The sequence below is a fragment of the Diadema setosum genome, chromosome 15, assembly GCF_964275005.1.
Source record: "Diadema setosum chromosome 15, eeDiaSeto1, whole genome shotgun sequence".
Lineage (NCBI taxonomy): Eukaryota > Metazoa > Echinodermata > Echinoidea > Diadematoida > Diadematidae > Diadema > Diadema setosum.
This window is the reverse complement of record NC_092699.1, coordinates 27,664,823-27,687,573: the sequence shown is the minus strand read 5'-3', so window position 1 is coordinate 27,687,573 and position 22,751 is coordinate 27,664,823. Positions and strand designations below refer to the sequence as shown.

General features: G+C 39.0%; 1 protein-coding gene across 1 annotated transcript; it reads left to right on the top strand.

Moving 5' to 3' along the window:
• The first annotated feature begins 15,094 nt into the window (after nucleotides 1-15,094).
• LOC140238486 (lactadherin-like) lies at nucleotides 15,095-21,909 on the top strand. The gene is made up of 3 exons (XM_072318390.1): nucleotides 15,095-15,223; nucleotides 20,584-20,733; nucleotides 21,766-21,909. The coding sequence occupies exons 1-3, from the start codon at nucleotides 15,095-15,097 to the stop codon at nucleotides 21,907-21,909; spliced, it is 423 nt and encodes a 140-aa protein (XP_072174491.1).
• The last annotated feature ends 842 nt before the right edge of the window (nucleotides 21,910-22,751 follow it).

Below are 22,751 nucleotides of genomic sequence, written 5' to 3'. Positions count from 1 at the left end.
GTGGTTCAGGAGTTACCTGCAAAACCGAAAACAATATGTATCTTTGAACGAGCACAGCTCTAGTCTTGAAGTTATTAAATGTGGCGTCCCTCAGGGTAGTATATTAGGACCTTTACTTTTCATCATTTACATAAATAATTTTTGTAGATCATCTGATATACTTTCTTTTATACTTTTTGCCGATGATTCGAATATTTTCTTCTCCCACCAAAATCCAGTCACTCTTGTCGATACTGTTAATTCTGAATTAAAAAAAGTGACTCAATGGATAAGAGCCAATAAATTATCACTGAATCTTCAGAAAACTAATTATATGTTATTCAGTAAGTCTATAGAAATTTTACGCACAGATATCATCTTTGATGACGTTCACTTAGAGCGTGTATCTGACACAAAGTTTCTCGGTATTACAGTTGACGATAAACTTTCGTGGAAGCCTCATATTATTAATATCAGTAAAATAATTTCGCGTAATATTGGTATTATTAATAGACTTAAATCTCATATCCCGTTGTCTTCTTTGCTGACGTTGTATTTTTCATTAATATTACCTTATTTAAATTATGGAATCTTAGCATGGGGTAGTGCCCATCAAACTTTAATAGATAGATTATTGTTATTACAAAAAAGGCACTTCGTATTATTTGTGGCGTTTCTCCATGTTCCCATGCAGATCCATTATTTGTTAGATATAAGATTTTAAAAATCAAAGATTTGTTTTTCTTTCAGCTGGGTCAGTTTATGTTTAATTATAACACAAATGCACTTCCCAGCATTTTTGATTCAATGTTTCCACGAAATCAATCTTTTCATAATTATCCCACCAGGCGATCAAATGAGTTTCATTTACCCCTTCTGAGAACATTATTGGCTCAAGATACATTTATATACACTGGCCCTAGATTTTGGAATTCTTTAAGTTGTGATATAAAAAATTCTCTATCTTTGAATTCGTTTAAGCGTAAGTTAATTTTTTTTTTTGAACTCATATTAAGATATATACGATTCATTACTTAGCTGGTCTTTACAGCCTAAGGGTTCATCGTCAATCATTATTTCATTATTGTGTATTTTTTACATTATCTTATTTGTATAAACTTTGCTCGGTTGATCGAGCTGAAACACCTCAATTCCCTCTTCTGATACCAATGTTCAGCGTGTTGGCTTTTCCTTTCCTTTCCTTTTTCTTTCTCTCCTTTCTTTCCATTATTCTTTTGTGTTTTATTACTGTCATGGTATACCCTACTGTAAAGTCATGTAATGTCGTTGTGTTTCTACTGTCTTGTTCTGTCCTGTCTTTGTGTAAAAAAAAAAAAAAAAAAAAAAAGTTTAATGTATTCACAAGAATCCTTTGAGTGGTTCACAATTTACAAGCATGCTTTTCAGTGAACCTCTCAGTTCTGTCTTTTTTTTCCCCTCCAAACATAACTTTGTATTTTGCCGGTATGCATGAATGATTTCGTATTTGTTAACCATTATCTACCATGTAAAGTCGAATACATGCCTATGTTATATCTTCCGATTCATTTCGTGTTATGTTTGACGAAAAAGAAAGAAGGAATGAAATAAATGAAATGAAAAATGAAATGAAAATCATGGGAACGACGGGTGGGGTATGGGTGAATATGGTCATTAGTTACTAGGGCATTATGGAAAAATGGTAATAAATTTCGAATATGTGTATACATAAATATAGCAGTTAGGTATAAAAGTATATCATAGGCCTTTAGAATTTTTAGGCGATAAAATATGGGATCAGTGTGAGCCAAAAAAATTGAATGTGTGCATATACGAAGATCCTTTTTTTTTTTTTGGAGAAGAAAAAGTTTGATCAATTTGGTTTTGCTACAGTTGCCCCATACAATATTGCAGTACATTACATATGGTAGAAATAAGCTGTTATAAAACATTATTAAAGTTTGACCATTAATTAAATATTTTATTCTCCTTAAAACGCCAGTTGCTTGAGATATTGCTGTTGTAATATTCTGGACATGAGTATTCCAAGTTAGATTGCTATCTAGGGTCACTCCTAGGAACTTGGTTGAATGTTTCTCAGCAATGTTTATATCATCAATAGAAATACTTTGAGGAAGGGTGGGTTGGGATTGAAGGGTATGAAAATGTATAAAACATGTTTTATCAATGCTCAATGAAAGCTTGTTACTTCTAAACCATTTCGAAATATTATTTGATTCCATATTTAATGTATCAACCAGTGTTACAATATCCTTGTGGGAATAAAAAAACGTTGGTGTCGTCTGCAAATAAGATGAACTTTAAACTTTAAACGAGGAGAGGAATTGATAATATCATTAATATAAATCAAAAAAGTAGGGGCCAGAGGATAGATCCCTGAGGGACACCACATGACACGTTATATGATGAGTGACTGGATTTAAATGCAACATATTGTTTTCGATGACTTAGATAACTTCTGAACCACGACAAAGTAATCCCTCTCACGCCATAATTATATAATTTTTCAAGTAAAATGTCATGATCAATATTGTCGACAGATTTGATTATAGCATAATCAGTAGAAAATCCTTTCCTAAAACCAAACTGATTCACATTTAATATGTCATTTTCAATCATGAACGAGGAGAGACGCCTATAAACTACTTTTTCTAAAAATTTTCGATATTGCAGGTAACAATGAGGTGGGTCTGTAATTTTTCACCATTGATGGATCTTCTCTCTTATAAATGGGGATGGAGATTGAAAATTGGAAATTGGAAATTGGAGATAATCATTCTCGTCTGAATCATCAAAAACAGAATGGATGTATTCTTTCCTTATCTACTACTGTTTTTTTAATCACACTTACAAGATTTAATAGTTGTTTTCTTCATTGCACTTTTCCCCCTGAGCGTTATTTGACACATCCCATGTCTTTCCATTATTCCCATACGCTAGGCTAACTTTTACTGATAATTTTTCTTTTTAATCTAATTTTCCCTCTCTCATTGTAGTGCGGTGTTTCTTAAAAAAAAAGATTTACGATTAAAGATTTTTTTTTTCGTACAGAATGTTCATGTTACATTTTTCTTCCTTATTAATTGATCACTAATTCATTATCAATTCATTACCTTTTGACAGCATCACAAGATTCCGAAACGTGCCCCCACCTCACCAAAGCCCCGTGCCCTTCTGTGCTGTCAGATGATGGTTCCGTTATTCAGTACATACCTAAGCCCATAAAGGCAAACGCATACACTCTACCACAACTGCCGCCTGAAATGAATATCCCAAAAGACGTGAAAAGATACGTCTGCACAAAACCAGGTAGGTTCATACATCTGAATTTAAACATACGTAGAGTCTCTATTGATAGGTGTGGTACAATACCAGTCCTCATTGACGAGCTGTGCATTTGTGCATTTGCACATTATCCTTACCCATAGCTTATCATCAATATGAAGCCGTAGTCACCCTCCTGTTGATAATATTGATATATTCCAGAATTTTTTTCCATATATTCCTGGAATTGGATTATAAGGAAAAGTAAGTAATTGATACAATTTCATGAGAATTAAAAATTAAATACACAACTAACCTAACATAAACTTACAACGTATAAGCTTCCTGTATATGCGCTTCTTATCCGAGTCTGAAAAAATCCAAGGTGTTTTTTTTTTTTTTTTTGCGTCAAACAACTTTCTGATATCACAAGCTGGTTGAAATGAACACAGGAACAGCAGAGACTAGTATGAGTTATCACTATTGTTTTGATGAAGAGGAGTTTTTCTTTGCTTCTCTAATTAATTGTTGTTGATAAAGTTTCAGGGAAGGAAATGCAAGACAATTGAGTAAAGAAACTTGAATAAGTTTAATTTACCTTGTAACTCAAAGGCATACTATGTTTACATTTTATTCCATGTATTCTTTTAGGAAAGCTATGGAAACAATGTTACTCTCCCGATATAAGTAATTTCGTTGTCATTGTTAATGTAAAATACACGAAATTCCTTCATAGAAATATCGCCGCATTTCATCTATATAAGTAATTTCGTTGTCATTGTTAATGTAAAATACACGAAATTCCTTCATAGAAATATCGCCGCATTTCATCTACTATGAAATCATGTAACCAACCATGAACTGTAACTGTTCATCTGTACTTCGGTGAAAAATATTTTGTCATGCCTTTATAGGCCTACTGATCGGTGATCCAGGTGAAATGATTTTGTGCATGGGCGTCACCAGGGGGGTGCGTTGGGTGCGAATGCACCCCCCTTCAGATCCTTTAAAAATAAATAAATAAATAAATAAAAAAATCAGTCTGCGAGCGACCTGAACGCCGGACGCTAAATAATTATTCTTTTCTATTTTTTTTTTCTTATATTTTGCACCAGGGACACACACACACACAAGAAAAAAATCGTCGGCAAAAACAATTCGCACCCCTGGTTCTGGCAGCACTGATTTTATACATATCTATTAGTATTCTGCAGTGTTTACTGTTTATCGACCGTACTGTACATCCGTACGATACGGAGCACTTATACACGTTTGCATGTAGTAGGGTCTACGTACGTTACTTCTGACCAATCCATATTGCCAGCCCAAGAGCGAGCCTTAGCCTCATTAGAAAAAAAAAATGGAGGGGCAAGCATATTTTAGTTTATCCCCCCCCCCCCCATAATTAAAAATTCCCGAAATGAGAAGATTTTCTTGCTTTTGAAAGAAAACAAAAATGTTGCCCCCATAAAAATATTGGAAGGCAAGCGCACCATTTGCCCCACCCCACATAATCATAATTCCCGCGATGAAATGATTTTATTTCTTGCTTTTTTGTTAGAATTCAAGAAATCTGTCCGAATTATTTCACCCAAAAGCAGTGGCGTAACTACCGAGGGGGGGGGGGGGGTGCGCCCCCCTCCCAATCCGCTGGTAAAAAAAAAAAAAAAAAAAAAAAAAAGATTTACCGAAATAGTAGTTCAAGTGTTAGTAAACTGCTTTTGAATGAAAGGCTGATCCAGAAATAAGATATTTTTCTATGATTTCTTTTAACCATAATTAAATAGGTATATAGTGTGAAACATTGTTCAAAAAGCTCGGACCTGAAAAAAGATTGTGATTCCTGGTTGGCATTCTGCATATTATAAGCAGGATGTGCGCAGTGTACTCACTCAGTACATCCGAACGAAGAGTCGCTACAATGTTGCGCAATGTGATGTAGAATGTACACCTTTGTACCTTACGCTTCGTTATATCAAAGCTAGATCATTGATTTTGCAGTGTTGCTTTACATACTAGTCTATATAACAATGTCTTGCATTGCCAATAAAAAGACTTGACCTGGGCTAATTCCTAACTTTTCCATGAATATAATACACACACACAAACAAACATGCACAATTAGTTTAGGGGATGCTCTGAAGTGCAGATTTTGGACATCCTTTCCCCGCTTGGTCACTTCGACGCCACCTCGCTGGTCATACCTCCCCCAGTTATGAACATAAACCCACACCCTTGACTACCAGTGGCGGATCCAGGGGGAGAGGCGCACCGGGCGTCCCCCCCCCCCCCCCCCTTTAATTTCCAAAGCGAAAAAAAAAATAGCTGCAAACGGCAGTTTTTGGACAGTAAAATGTCAAAATTTTCAAGCTCGCTCCCTCCTCTCGCTCGCATTTAGTCGTAATGCAATTCTCCTGAAGTTGCTGCCAGTAATTACCAGCAGTTGCGCCTGGTGCGTCCCCCCCCCCCCCTCCCTAATTTCCAAAGCGAAAAATTACGGCTAAGAACGGCAGTTTTGGGAGTGTAAAATGCAAAATTTTCAAGCTCGGTCTCTTCGCTCGCTCGCATTTAATTGTTATGCAATTCACCTGATGTTGCTGCCAGTAATTGCCAGCAGTTCCGCCCGGTGCCCCCCCCCCCCTTAATTTCCAAAGCGAAAAAATATGGCTAAGAACGGCAGTTTTTGGACTGTAAAATGTAAAATTTGCAAGCTCGCTCGTTCCGCTCGCTCGAATGTAATCATTATGCTCTCCTGATATTGCTGCCAACAGTTGCACCCGATGCGCCCCCTTAAATTCTAAAGCGAAGAAATATAGCTACAAACGGCAGTTTGCTTGTCTTTTATTGTAAAATGTCAAAATTTTCAAGCTCGCTCGCTCGCTCGCTCGCATTTAATTGTTACGCAATTCTCCTGATGTCGCTGCCAGTAATTGCCGCGGCAGGTGCGCCCGCCCCCCTCCTTTATTTCAAAAGCGAAAAAATATGGCTCCAAATGGCAGTTCTTGGACTGTTAAACAGTTAAATGTAAAAATTTTCAAGCTCGCTCTCTTCGCTCGCTCGCATTTAATTGTTATGCCATTCACCTGATGTTGCTGCCAGTAATTGCCAGCAATTGCGCCCGGTGCGCCCCCCCCCCCCCTTAATTTCCAAAGCAAAAAAAATATGGCTACAAATGGCAGTTTTGGGACTGTAAAATGTCAAAATTTTCACGCTCGCTCGCTCGCTCGCTCGCATTTAATTGTTATGCAACTCTCCTGGGCCCTGCATGCATAAAACCATTACCGCTGGACTTACCGCTCCTTTCTAGCGGTAAGTCTTCAAATTAGCGGTAAATTTTATAATCCTTGATGCTGATTGGCTGTGACGCCTAATTTTGACGGTAGTTACCATTGAAATTCAATGGTAAGTTTTATGCAACGGGCCACTGATGTTGCTACCAGTAATTACCGGCAGTTGCGCCCGCTTGCGCCCCCACCCCTCCTTTATTTCCAAAGCGAAAAAACATGGCTCCAAATGGCAGTTTTTGGACTGTAAAATGTCAAAATTTTCAAGCTCGCTCGCATTTAATTGCTATACCATTCACCTGATGTTGCTGCTAGTAATTGCCAGCAGTTGCGCCCGGTGCCGCCCCCCCCCCCCTTAATTTCCAAAGCAAATAGCTACAAACGGCAGTTTTGGGACTGTAAAATGTCAAAATTTTCAAGCTCGCTCGCATTTAATTATTATGCATTTCTCCTGATGTTGCTACCAGTAATTACCGGCAGTTGCGTCCGTTGCGCCCCCACCCCTCCTTTATTTCCAAAGCGAAAAAGAATATGGCTCCAAATGGCAGTTTTGGGACTGTAAAATGTCAAAATTTCCAAGCTCGCTCTCTTTGCTCGCTCGCATTTAATCGTTATGCCATTCACCTGATGTTGCTGCCAGTAATTGCCAGCAGTCGCGCCCGGTGCGCCCCCCCCCCCCCCCCTTAATTAACAAAGAAAAAAATATGGCTACAAACGGCAGTTTTTGGACTGTAAAATGTCAAAATTTTCCAGCTCGCTCCCCTCGCTCGCATGTAGTCGTTATGCCATTCTTTTAATCGTTATGCCATTCACCTGATGTTGCTGCCAGTAATTGCCAGCAGTTGCGCCCGGTGCGCCCCTCCCCCCCCCCCCCTTAATTAACAAAGAAAAAAAAAATATGGCTACAAACGGCAGTTTTTGGACTGTAAAATGTCAAAATTTTCCAGCTCGCTCCCCTCGCTCGCATGTAGTCGTCATGCCATTCTCCTGATATCGCTGCCAGTAATTTGTCGTTTCACACCGTCGTTCCATAATCCATTTATAGGGGGTACAACCCCCTCCGGCACTTTCACACCCTCCCCCCACCCTCGCTCGCTCCCTCGCATACTAACCCCCAACCCCCCCCCCCTCCCCCCCCCCCCCAAAAAAAAAAAAAAAAAAAAAGATGAAACCTAGCTACGCCGGTGCCCTTTCCCCGCTTGGTTTCCCTCAAAAAACAGTAAAAGTCTAGGGATTGAGAGCTTCCTATATATTCCAAAATAATGTCTGTCCAAAAAATCTCGTAAACATTTAGTGTCAAAACGCACCCCCCTTGAAAAAAAACTGGTGACGCCCCTGTTTTGTGTAAGCCTTTAGTGAAAGCAGACAGACCTCTCCTTTCCCTTTCTCCTTTCTACTATCCTATCTCTACGCAAGTCACGCTCCTTCCCATTTTTTCTATGTGTATTATGTACGAGGGCTGCACGTAAATCAAGCCATGCACGCTAAAGCTGTAGCCCTAATGTATTATTCATTGTACGGTTGTATTGCTGAAACGTTTTTGCTGTACATTGTGTAAGGGCAATGAAGAAAAAGAAATATTTTGTTAACAAGTGATGTTAATATATGGGTCCAACAATGTATGAATATATATATATTTACATGTATGTCCATGTACAATGATAATACAGGAATCAATGAATTAAATCAAATCAAATTTATCTACCATACTCTCTCGCATCTCTCATTGAAACAGCCTGTCTGTCTGACCCGTGTCTTCACCAGTCCCAGTGTACTGAGACGGATGAGGGTTTCAACTGCACGTGTCGCGATGGTGTCCGAGGTCCACGATGTGAAATAGGTGGGAAACAGAATTTCTGTAGAATACTTGATGTCTTTTTTTTATGATGTGTTCTTCATGTTCTTGTCGCCTTTTCGGTCTCAAAAGATTATTCGATGAGGTAGATTCTATCATCCTGATAGACTAATTTCACCAATATGTTTTTCTTGTCTAATTAAACTCAAGTTTGATTGAAAAGAGATGGGTATGTATTCTACGCTCCATTAGTTTAACTACAATCATGTATTCGTTTCCATTCGTATAACCTGATAGATACATGGGTGGAGATGTTGCTTTCGTTTTAATGTCTGCAGTCTAGAAATTATATTTTCATTGGAAGGATTTTCTTAGGTTTCATGATCGTTTTTCTCAGCTACTTTCGTCAAAAGTGTCAGAATCATTGGAGGAAAGAGTGCTGAAGGGAGAATGGCCCTAGCCCCCCGCTACAACCCAGACAAATTTAGATATATACACCAAAATGGGTGGACGGCAAATGCATCTCGTCTGGTCTGCCAGTACCTCGGATTCCAGGGAGCCTACGCAACAGTCAATGGAAGCCTCTACGGCGAATCGTCACATGATGCGTACGCCAAAGTGGGTGTGGTCAGTTGCCCAACGAACGCCACAAATATCACTGACTGCTGGATTGGCGAAGAGACGAACTATGACGTAGACGCTACCATCGGTATCGTGTGTTGTTCAGGTGAGACGTTTCGGGGTCATCCCACGAGACCGACACCCACGAGTCATACGGTCCACGAGACCGACATCAAAAATAGGTCCATGAGTCATACAGCCCATGAGTTATACGGCTCACGAGTCACACAGCCCATGAGTTCGACACTAGGCACAAAATTCTCACGAGACCGACACTAAACAAAGAAAGCCCACGAGACCGACACTACACAATTAAGGCTCACGAGACCGACAGTACGCAAAAGAGGCTCACGAGACCGACACTAGGCAAAGAAAGCCCACGAGACCGACACTAGGCAAAGAAGGCTCACGAAACCGACACTAGGCAAAGAAAGCCCACGAGACCGACATTAGGCAAAGAAGGCTCACGAGACCGACAGGATGAACAGCGCCATCTACATGTCAATTACAAATAATCGCAATTATGTACCTGTACAGGGTGTATCATTAAGGGGAAAATTACATACTGGCGGGTGCAATTTCGTTACCCTTTCGAGCGAGAGATTTTACTAATTAATAACAGCACCATCTACATATCAACGACATTAAGTATGTATTCCTACACGTGTGGCTTTTAGGGGGCAGTTCTGTCACGCTACGGGGAGCGACATTGTTACCACTTTTTCTTTTTTTAATAGAATTGTCCTCTTCATAGGACCCCCCCCCCCCCAAAAAAAAAAAAGAAGCAAGAATGAAAAAGTGATAGAGAACAAGAACGATGAATGATTTACGTTTAGATGCCATCATGTTATATCAAAATAGGCTTTCCTAATTTCTACTTAGAAAGGGGACAGGATGTAAGGGTTTGTTTTTTTTTTTTTCGTCCTTTTCTTTCTCGCTTCACAAGTTAAGTAGGCCTTATTAGATATCCTTTCTGCCTGCTTTTACCCACCTGCTTAGAGTTCCATTTGTAATTTTCCCTTTAACTTTAATGTATGAAATTCAACGGATGAAAACTGTTTTTTATCGCAGCGATTCACCTCGATTTCAGTAGCTTGTGTTTGTAAATCATTCCTCTCAAAACAGTAATTCTTCAAGAAATAGATAAGTTACTTTCATGGATGCATTTCATTTTTCCGAATTCTTAACGCTGAATTAATTGACGATTACATTACTTTCTGTGATTTTTTTTTTTATTATCTAAACACCTTTGCAGATGACTAGCCCCGCCCCCCCCCCCATATCATGTAAAGCAGATGTGCACTACAACATTGACCGTTTTGTGAATAATTTTCTTGTAGCGAACTTCATTTCATACCTGGATATTTCTCTAGTTGGTTGATCTGAATGTCTACATCATTTCATTATTTTTTTTTTCTGAGTAGGTATACCGGTATGGGCTTTGCAGATAGGGAAACGAAAGTGTTTTAGCATTTTCGAAAGTAATTTTGAAACATCTCATGCACTTTTACTGAATTTTGTTTATTTCTTTCACAAACACTCACATACGCAAACACTAGCAACTCTCCTTTTCCATCTCTTATACCTTTTTTATGCCATTATCTGGATACCCTATACAAATGATTTGTCTATAGGTGGCGCTGTTCATCCTGTTGGTCTCGTGGGCCTTCTTTGCCTAGTGTTGGTCTCGTGAGCCGCTTTTGCCTAGTGTCGGTCTCGTGAACCTTTTTTTGCCGAGTGTCGGTCTCGTGAGCCGTTTAAGTGTAGTGTCGGTCTCGTGGGCTTTCTTTGCTTAGTGTCGGTCTCGTAAGCCTTTTGTGCGTAATGTCGAACTCATAGGCTGTATAACTCGTGGGCTTATTTTACCTGATGTCGAACTCACGGGCTTAATTTACTCAGTGTCGAACTGGTGGGCTGTATAACTGGTGGGCTGTATGACTTGTGAGCTGTATGACTCGTGGGCTGTTTGACTTGTGAGCTGTATAACTTGTGGGCTGTATGACTCGTGGGTGTCGGTCTTGTGACGTGCACCCGACGTTTCACCACATGGAGTATAGCCTAGCATTTGTGTGCCTATCTGTTTGTTTGTTTGTTCTCAGTTTCCATCTGACAAGGTGGCTGATCGCCAACATTCAGTACTAGCAGCTGGTCTCCCATAGGGACCAGTTGTAGCCTATATACTCTGGGCGGAGCACTTCACCGTATTCATTGTACGTAGGCCTACATGTAAAGGTGCATGACCTTTGTGTATAGTTATGAAAAAAAAAGACTATATAGTATACATAAAGACTACATGACCGTACCCTCACATATCCACACAGACATACACACCACCCATATACATACATAAAAACTTACATAAGTATGTATACATAATATACGTAGATGTTTTATGCTATATACTAACCATATCTACCGATCTACCATAGATATAAGATATTAACTAATAGAATAAATTGTCTCCCATGGGATCCAGCTGTATGTACTCGCATCCCATGGGAGACAAGCTTAGTATAGCTGAATGTGGACGACTAGCAATATGACTAGCCATCTTGTCAGATTGTATTTTTCATTATATACTTTGTATATATATTTCATAATTCCCCTAATCTGATTTATCACGGGGCCTACAGTTGTACAAGCTTGCTTTAACGGAGGCTCCATCATTTCTCGCATTATGACAATAGCCCCACTGTAATGTATACAGACTTATAACGAGACAAACTATTGTACAATTGGTTTCATCTAATTTATGTTTTGTACAGTTTTTCATTGTGCTATTATTTCTTTTCTGTGCTATTTGTGAGAAACAAAATAAATTGAAATTGAAACTGAGAATATGTATATCTAAGTCCTACATATGATGAAGTGGAATAACGGTACGTAATGTTACAATTTGATCCTGTAATATTCCCTTAGCGAGTCCCAGCATGTCTCCTGGAAGTCCTCTTGGTCTGGAAAGTGGCGCCATTCCTGACTCCAGCATCTCCGCTTCATCCTACTTCAGTAGCATGTTTTATCCCCGATTCGCTCGTCTCAACGGACCTTACGAGTGGTGTTCCAGCGAGTTAAACACAGATCAGTGGCTGCGGGTTCAGTTCGAATCAAACTACCTGGTGTCAGGTATCGTCACGCAGGGACGAGGGACAGCTTATGATCAGTATGTGACGTCATATAAAATATCGTCCAGCATAGACAACATGGTTTGGACAGAATACATGGATCCTTTCACAGGCAGCGTCAAGGTGAGTCTGATGTCTCTGAAACCAAAAGCGTACATAGACAGTATACATAATCAGAGGATTAACGTACAGCGATCAAAGGCATAATATATCATGAGGAGAAAATTATTTTAGATTTTTAAAAAAGTTAATGAGGATGGATGAATTTTAATGGCCAAATCGAGGTTTATGTCGCCCCTCACTCGCGCGAAGTCCTCATAATGCACTGTGTGCACTTGTAGGAGGTGGGAAGTTGTCACCAGCCGTGACGAAATGAACAGCGATGAAAGGAGTATGAAATATGTGGTGACAAAAGCCACAATAATGCTATTTCCTTGATATCCCATTTGGATTTTGACCTCCTTTACTCTCATTGAAAATTATCTTAGCTACATCCTGAACAGTGGAGACATAATCAAAACCTTCAACGACTCATGTACATAATAGACCTGCATGTTGACATGAGCATGGATGATGAAATTACTTCAGACTGTAATGGCGATTTTTCACATACAGCAGGACCCACGTTAATTCGAGCGGTCTTTTGGCTGTGATTATCGAATTACCCCACACCGCTAGACAGTTCTTTCTGTTTCCACTTTAAAAAGGTCAATTGCGAAACGAAATTCTCGAAATGCTTCTCAGGTACTATTCATTATATCATTTGTCAAACTTACTTGTTTTCACTTCCCCATTGAAACATTGTCAATGTTCCAGTAGCGTAATAAAAACGAAAAAATGGTCAAATCTATCTTAAAGCACCAAATTCGGCACACATGTAACTGACATATTATTCTAAGCAGATTTGGATATTGAGCACTTTAGAAATCTGACATCTTCTTTTGTTGCCATGGTAACGATTGAGGGGGGATCATGTATTTCCAATTATGCCATACTAAAATGGAAGGGATGTCACTTAATTCATAGATTTGGTATTAATGATTCTGAAAGTATCGATTATTTACGGTCGTGTGAACAGTGCAGTTTTAAGGATAATTTCTAACAGGCGTTTTTGTGATAGTTTGAACATTGGGTTTGGGTGTTGTTGTTTTTTTAAAACAATCGTCTGAATGATATTCTTGCCCTCAAAGGTTTTCCCAGCTAATTATGATATGACGAGTGAGGTAAGGCACTACTTCAGGAGAGCCATAACAGCAAGTTCCATTCGACTCCATCCAAATACCTACTATGTTCACATATGTCTCAGACTGGAGCTGATCGGGTATGGGCCTTTGCAAGATACTATCGGTAAATATACTTGCTTCTAAGACTTGTAAACCTACTATCGGCCCACAAATGTTATTAAGTTTCTATATTTAATGGCCCGAAAGCTTTAACAGCGATAGATGACCAAACAAACTCAACTATTGGGCTGAGAAATTTTAGCAGTGAGAAAAGGAAATCAGTCTGGCTGAATTCGGTCGTAAAATAACCCCTAGCAACAATACGTGCATTCATCAGACACTGGGCATCTTCGGAATGACACAATTAATACACAAAATTGAGGTACACATTAACAAAAATCGCGTCACCCAATCGGACCACCAAACCGTATAATTGCTTAAAATGGGCCCGAAAACTATTTCTTGTAGCCTTGGATACCGGATGTAATATCGAACGTTGAAGATACATGTATGTATGTATAATAGTGTGATACGTATTCTTGATGAGCACATACATTAATAGATGGATTGGCACTCAGACACTTTAAAAAGATGAAATAAGTATGCTGAGGAAACGTACGATGATTAAATAGATTGTTGTCTGATAGTACAGTGTTGTCAATCACCTAAATTTGTTGTACATACGCATGTATTACAATAATATTATAGTCATAGTTACTCGTTCACTGATAGTATTTGAAGTGTGCCATTACTTGCCATGTGTCCAGAATAAGACCATCGCCTTGGTATGCAACTTGTATTTTGTTAACACGTTCTTTTGTATCGGGGATGTTTTGTTTTTTGTTTTTATTTTTTATGTTGTTGTTGTTGTTTTTTTTTTTGGGGGGGGTTGTTTTGGGGGTTTTTTACGAACAAAAACATGATTACAACAATAACGCACCTACATGTGCAAATACCGTGTACATTGATTTTGACAGAACCGCATCTGTGAGTTTCACAGTCTGTGTGTATGATTTGTGTTTTCATGTAGGCCTACAGGGAAACCAGCCCAGTTAATGAACGGAGAAGGCACGGACACACACACACACACACACACACACACACACACACACTGACATACTTATCTCCATTTTTGACACGACTGTATTGCAAATATGGGAGGTACAAGACATGGTTTACTTAACTAGGGCATCCCATATTGTAGTCTCCAAAGTACACGTAAAAAACATATTTGGGCAAACAGAAGAGACTGCCGGCACAAACCCTCACACTCAGACAATCACACACACACACACACACACACACACACACACACGCAAACACACACACACACACACACTCACACACACACACATACACACACACTCACACACGCACTCATCATACACAATATCTGAACTTGCAAACAATTTCTCTAATTGCCTTTTGAAGACAGAGTCGATTTGAAATACAGCACACTGTATTTTGTACGGCATTTCATATACTCTGGAGCAAACGTTAGCTAACGCGCATCCATATTATATGGCATGCAGGTGTGTTTTGAAAAGTGAGTCTCTGTGTGTCACTTTGTCTGTGGTATCAATGTATGTGTACGCATTTTAATATGAAAGCGACTGTTCGATTGTGTATAAGCCACTCGCTAACTTGAGATAGTGCCAGCATTAGAACCATGTTGTTTTAGTGGACACTATAGTCTTGTCACAATGGTTTCTAATTTTAGCCGACATCGATCACCACAGCGAGCTCTGTCCACTCGATCGGGGACTCCCTCTTGGTGTCGGAGATGGTCGGATTCCCGATTCTAGCATGTCGTCTTCGTCCACGTTTAATCACCTTCATTTGGCGCAGTATGGCAGACTAGACAAACAACCTAATTCGCACCCTAACATGGCATCGTGGATACCAAGTGAAGATGATCAAGACAGGTGGTTGAAAGTAAGCATAAATTGGTTAAGCAGTGCCTTATCTGGTAGCGCAGTGGCAACACTGAATAGGCTACCCTATTGGTATATAAGACCTGATTCCCAACACATAAAGTTTGTAGAACGTTTCCTAAACGTTTTGTTTGTTTGTTTGTTTGTTTGTTTGGGGTTTTTTTTTAGGTTCCGTACGTCTTCGTATAAAATGGACGTTTTTAAAAACGTACATATATACAACGTCAATGTTGGGACTTAGCATTTACCGCAAAGCAAAGGTTTTTTGGAAAACATTTTAAAAATGTCAATGGACGTTACAAAACGTTTTGATTAGGTCTGCTACGTCGACTTCGTCTTTAATGAATGTTTGAAAAACGTTTATCTTTGGTCCGCTACGTGTTCGTCATTGGTTTCTTTATCATGAATATTCATGCCTATTTATGAATATTCAAATATAAAGAAAAAATAAAATTTGAAAACTAGTGGAAACAAACAAAAGACATTCAAATTTAAAGATTAATGGTGGGTTCAAACTTTCTGTGTTTACCTACGTTATTGTTCAGTTATTCACAATTTCAGATTGTGTTATGAAGAGGCATTTTCATAATTAAGAGGCCTAATCAAGGTGTGTGTGATTTAATTTTAGTAACCATGTTTTCATGCAATACAAAATTTTGCTGGTATATAAAAGAATGTGATACAGATTCATCAATTGGGAATAGGATGTAGTGTAGGTATAGGTGGTAGGACATTAGGAGCAGGTTAGGATAGGATTCCATAGGATTGGGATTAAGTATAACATTAACACCAGATTTTGCTTGTATAATCTCATAACAATATATATATATATATTTTTTTTTTTTTTTTTTTTTAAATACCCGATATGACGGATATGGAAGGTTCTCTAAACGTTCTGGAACGTGTCATAAGACGTTTTTTGAATTTTTAAGACGGTTTTCAAAGGTTTTCTGGACGTCCGCAGAACGTCCACAGAACGTTTTGAATATTCTCAAAAGGTTTTACTGACGTCTGTAACGTCCAAAAGGTTTTCTGCAGGTCCTTAAAAATTCCGAAAGGTCTTTTTATTGTTTTTTTTAACGTTTAAACAAATGTTTTTGAAACGTTTTGAATACGTCGAAAACCTTCCACAAAAAGACGTTCTGAAAACGTTTGGACAAAACGTCCAAATAACGAACTTGGAACGTTTCAAGAACGTTCAGAAAACGTCCAAATGTTAGCTGTGTTGGAAGAAACATTTATTTACGGTAGGGCCTAATTATGACATATATTTTGTGTCATTGCCCGTCAAAAAAAATTTGCTCGTAGCAACATAATTTGAAAACTAAGCCGTTTTCGGCCTCTCGTCCCACGGCGTGTATCATAGCCTTTTGCAAAGGCAGTTCGCAATGGACTCGCATAAAATGAGCAGTAGACTCGCACGCACACACCGACTCGACGTACTCTCGCAGCTCGCCGGTCGCGTGCTGTGTATGCGAGTCCATGTGTGTGTGTGTGTGTGTGTGTGTGTGTGTGTGCTGAAATTGATAGCGAGCTGCCTTTGCAAAAAGCTAGTCCCGTATAAAACGTCCCCCGGTGCGAAGGATACTATAGGTTTTCCCATTCATTTCCAAACTTTTTTCATTCAATTTCACAAATTTTTACTTCAATTTCGTCGCAGGATGTCGGGATTAGGCCAATCTTACTTTCAAATTCGTCTTTTGTCGTTCATTTTCAAATAAAGTCCATTCAATTTAGTAATTTGGCATACATTTTCGTCATTTACAGTTCAAATTCGTCAGTCTCACTCGCAGCACTCATAACAGCAGGATCGATTTCGTCTTTTGTCAATAATTTTCGTTAAATTTTCATTCATATTCGTCTCATATCTCTATCCGGTGTGATTTTCCAGTCATTCATGTATTTTTTTTTCTGTAACCGTTCACATTTTACATTCAGGAGTTAACATACATACAAGTGTCCCCCCCCCCCCCCACACACACACACAGAACCACAGATACAGACACACACACAAGCAATCCGGGTACACACTGATACAAACAGACGTACTGTCTCGCAAACGAAAACACTGACAAACGATTTCTAGGCAAACATGATTTAAAGACAAAATTTAAGTGTAGAATTGTCGCCTATTTAATTTCAAAGAACGGATAACATAATTATGTTTGCTGCTTTCCAGGGTACAAAATTTTAAGTTTGCTTCATGGATTATGATGCGAAAACCTGAACATGACGAGTTAAAGTTCAATATGTGACACAGAAATACTGTCCTGGGATATGACTTTCGACCGTCGTTTATCCATCAATAAATTTTGGTTGGCACTCATGTTTTCGTGTGTATTTTCTAAGAAAATGGTTAGAGAATAATGTATAACGATACAAATTACGAGAGAAAGTAAAAATATCTCGGCTTAAAGTTGGTTCGCCATCAAAATAAAGAATCGACAACATCTGACTAATTTGAATGAAAAATTCATGAAATTGTGTGAACAAAGACGAATTTGATTTTCACATTCTGCGATCCGTCAGCGGGAGGGACGAATTTGAATGACAATCGACGATTCTGAATGCTTTGTCTTCGAAAATGTTTGACGAAAAACGAATTACAATGACAATTGACGAAATTGAAGTTAGGATTTGCGTTCCACGTGCTTCTCGGGACGAAATTTAATAATAAATCTTTGAAATTGAATGACAAAAGTGCGAAAATGGATGGGAAAACCTATATAAGCGTTTTGTAATGGCGCACGACCGTGCACTTTAAAGAGGGATTGCATTTTTTTTTTCAAATTGTTTCAATTTTTGAAAGATAAACTCTCTAGATCTAATAGGCCTATAAAACATTTCATCTTCCACTCTACATACGTAGTTATCAAGACATAACAGCAGTCTCAGTGTGAGCTTCTTCGCCGAAATTTGAAAACGGCTTACCATCTAATTTTATGCAGAGACGTCATCATGGCCGGCGGAACCGGGGGGGTGGATACAAAGGAATACATAAAGTGTCATCGCTTTGGGGCCTCACCCCCCCCCCCCTTTTTTTTTTAGCCCGGAAGTATGTAAGTGACACTAAAAGAAATGGAGATCTTGAAGTGTGAGAGCGGTAAGCTTCTTTTTTTTTTTTTGCTTGTCAACTGAAAAAACCCTGAAGTGGAAGGGGAGAGATTAGCTGAAGACCTTATTTTTGCTTTGCTTGTTAGCTTATGAAAGCCGACAATGCTCCGCCGGCCCTGGTCATAAAGATAGGAAACAGCACAGTTCTTGATGAAGAGTAGGCCTCATCATATCAAACTGGCATGTTGGTACCTTTCGAAGACTCTAATTTCCTAAACCTATTGTAGAAATCGGAACATATCACACTATAAAAATGCACTGATTTGCCAAACAATAATCCTTCCCGTAACATTTTTCATGTCCGATTTCGAATGGGTAGTGTACTTCGTATACACATTTAGCTCGGTCGATGCGTGCCAGCTGTGTTATTAGGGAGTTTTCGCAAGCACGACGCAGCCGGTATTTGAGCGCGCCGTGTGCAAAATTTGCTTCTGCGCATGATCAAATCCGAGAAACGTCCCGTCCTGGGGAAAACGAGTACGGTATTCGGCCAAAGTAGCGTTCGTTCCCGATGCAGCTGGTCAGGAGTGAACCAGCCACCCAGCCAGCCAATCAGCGATCTTGTCCCCACGCCTCCGTTCTAACAGGAAAGCAAAACTGTTTGTGGGACGGGAGTCCGCGTACGGGTACTGTCCACAGGTGATTGCTTCCGCGTATTCTCGGTCTTCCCGTCGTGTAGCGAAAACTCCCAATTTCCTAGTTATGACGTCTCTGCATATCATTATCATAAATTTGATCGGAAGCGGTTTTCCGATTTTGGCTAGGAAACCCTCTCTAAAACCGCTGTTTTTCATGTTATTTCTTGATGATTACGTATATAAAGTGAAAGACAAAATGTTTTATACTAGATCTAAAGAGTTTATATTTCGAAAAATTGAAACAGTTTGAAATTTCAAGTAAATTTGCCATACCTCTTAAACGATCTCTTATTTTGGCACGATCACATATGCAATCTAACCAATCACAGCGCATGTTATACCCTTACCTATTTACAATAATAGATGATATCTATGCAATATATATATATATATATGTATATATATATGTATATATATGCTCTTGCCTGGGTGTGTGTGATTATGTGCATAAACGTATACCAAATGCTCTCTTATTCATTCATTTATTCTTTATTTGCCCTGTTTCTAAGACGTCAATCTTCCAGATGTAATTTAAAAAAGATATACAAGAGCTCATAATATCATCCCTGACATAATAATATATAATTTATGGGGAAAACAGCACGTTAGTTTTCATGAGGAAAGGGGAATTCTGACGTGTGTTCTATGTGAATTTCCCCTGATCAGTCAGAAAAAAACATTTTGGAAAGATATTTTGAGAAATTACAGCATGTACAATGACGTCTCAATTATCATTTTCCAATTCTTTCAAATTACTTATAGACGTTATATAGTTTCATTCCAAAAGAAGTTCATTCTTCTGAGAGGATACACATACACAGGCAATGTCATTCTGTATTTTTTTTTTGCAAGTTCCTCGGCGGTTCGATCAATCTACACAAATGAGATAACATCTGTCTCCTCTGAGTAATAAACGTACAATACCCAACAGCCATGATTAACTTCTTGCGTAGAATTGTCGACAACAACAACAATTTCATCAATTTGAACGATTACGCAGTATACTAGCTGCATGCTATAAAGATTAGAACTATAGCACTGACTGTCGGGCGGAAGCTCGGTGGTCTAGTGGGTAAGACGCCTGTCCAGTGATTAGGAATTCGTAGGTCCGAATCCTCCTCGAGTATGTATGCCCATGATTTCCTCTGACATGAATACCAATAAAACATTGATTAATTCAATGTTAATTTACGCCGATGCAGGGCAATTTGTCATTTAGCCAATATCCTTTACCTATAGAGTCACGAATTACTTAACTTCCAAGCGTCTAGCCTTTTCATTTATTCATATGTACAGTAACAATATATCCAACCTAAACATTCATAATCATTCTCATTATGATTATAATAAGAAATGTCGCAATGTCCGTCAACAATCACATCATTCAAATGGGGGTAAAACTACTTTCATACAGGCTTTGAAATAATATTTCCTCAGTGAACAAATCTAAGATTGAAAAAAAAAAGTAATCCTTTCCATATCATGGTACGCTCTGGTAATGAGTAAGACGTAGCATGTACTCTTGGTCAATTTCAAATTATTCTCACATTATTGAACCTGTGTTGCATTTCTGTTGTGTTTGTATTTTTTGCAAACAATTGTATATTAGATTGACCTCGGTGAAGTGTTCATGGTCACAGGTGTTATAACTCAAGGCAGAACAAGCTTTGAACAGTGGGCGACATCCATTCACATCTCCACGTCCTTGAATGATATCGACTGGATTTTTGCAATCGACCCGCTGTCCAATGGACCCAAGGTAAGAATAATGTTCAGACTTGCACAATGATTGATGCCTTTTTATTACTTTTACTCCCATCATGCTCAAAATTACTTGAACGATGATCAACTATGATACTACGGCAGCTCTCAAACTACAGAACACCGGGAAAATGTATATATATAAGTATATTATATATATGCCGTTTCTTCACTGAGAATGATATAGTATACAAATAATGCACAGGATAGAGCCACGAAACAATCCTGTGCATCATTTGTTTTATAAAATGGGTCGAAAATTCGAAAACTAACAGCATTTTTCAGCGTTTTTCACGTACCTTTGTGGGTCAAGACGTCCGAAGATGTTCGTCCCAAACATTTACGCACGTCGCACTCGGAAATCCCGCACATACAGTATAAGTATAATGGGGGGTTGGGTTTCCGGACACTTAAGTTCCCGCATGAAAACTTACTTATTTTACATAGAATATGCACCCTTTACCTTAAGGACTTGATATCAACTCCTCATAAAGGCCTACTAGACAACATACTCTGAAAACGGCGTGAGAATTAACCTGCTAAATCGTTGGATTTGCCCTTCAAAGTGACTCCATGTACGCGTCCTGTCCCACAACGCTTGGTCTACTGTACTGTACAAAGTGTATGTATAGTCGAGTATACGTACGCCACACATGTTATGCACAAGGGAAGAAAGGCCGGCCGGCCGGCAGCCCGAACTAGAAGTTGTTTACAGGATTGACAGCGCGTATGCATGCAATTCAAAGGAGCCGCCGCGCGCACAGACGATCGGCAATAGGATTTAACACGCAGTGCAATGGGACTGAGTAACCAAAGCACATGTGACTAATTTCAGCGCTTCCTATTGGCTACATTCTTTAACCAATTTTATAATTGCCTTTACAACTGCAGTGAGAATAAATTTCGCATTGACTTTGTAAAATTTGGTTAACAACATTTTGTTTTCTTCGAAGCACACATGTCAAAACTTTCTCAATAATATCAGATGTTATTTTTTTTTTCTCGTGTGTGTGTGACATTGATATCCCAGGTGTACCCAGCCAATTATGACAGAGATACTCACGTGACTTCGTTACTACCTAACCCATTGAGGGCGCGTTACGTCAGGATCCATCCAATCACGTTCATGAACCATGCATCGATGAGAGTCGAAGTTCTGGGGCGAGTTATCTGAGGGCTTCTTAATGATCCCTTACATTATTGTCCCCGCTGAACGAGTTCGAGCAGGGGACTATGAAACGGGCTCCGTACGTGTGTGTGTCTGTGTGTCTGTCTCTCTGTCTGTGTGTCTGTCTGTGCGTCCGTGTGTGATCAAAATCTTCAATTTACTACTTCTCTGTCATTTATCAGCCAATTTTGATTCTGTTTGCTTTATATGATAGCACTACATGGGAGCTTTGAAACTTCTACACAGAATTTCAGTTGTGACCTTTGACCTTGACCTTTGACCTATCTTGTACATTTTGCTACAAAATGCTACTCCTTCGCCATTTCTTACCCGATTTCGATTCCGTTTGCTTTATGTGATGGCACTAGGTGTCAGGTGAGGGCTTCAAAACTTCTACATAGAATTTTGACCTTTGACTTCTTTGACCTTTGACCTTAATTTTGGACCTATATTGTACATTTTGCTACAAAATGCTACTCCGCCATTTCTAACCCAATTTCGATTCCGTTCGCTTTATGTGATGGCACTAGGTGAGGGCTTCAAAACTTCTACACAGAATTTTGACCTTTGACTTCTTTGACCTTTGACCTTGATTTTTGACCTATATTGTACATTGGCTACAAAATGCTACTCCTTCACCATTTCTAACCCGATTTCGATTCTGTTTGCTTTATGAGATGGCTCTAGGTTAGGGCTTCAAAACTTCTACACAGAATTTTAACTTTTGACTTCTTTGACCTTTGACCTTGATTTCTGACCTATATTGTACATTTTGCTACAAAATGCTACTCCTTCGCCATTTCTAACCCGATTTTGATTCCGTTTGCTTTATGTGATGGCACTAGGTG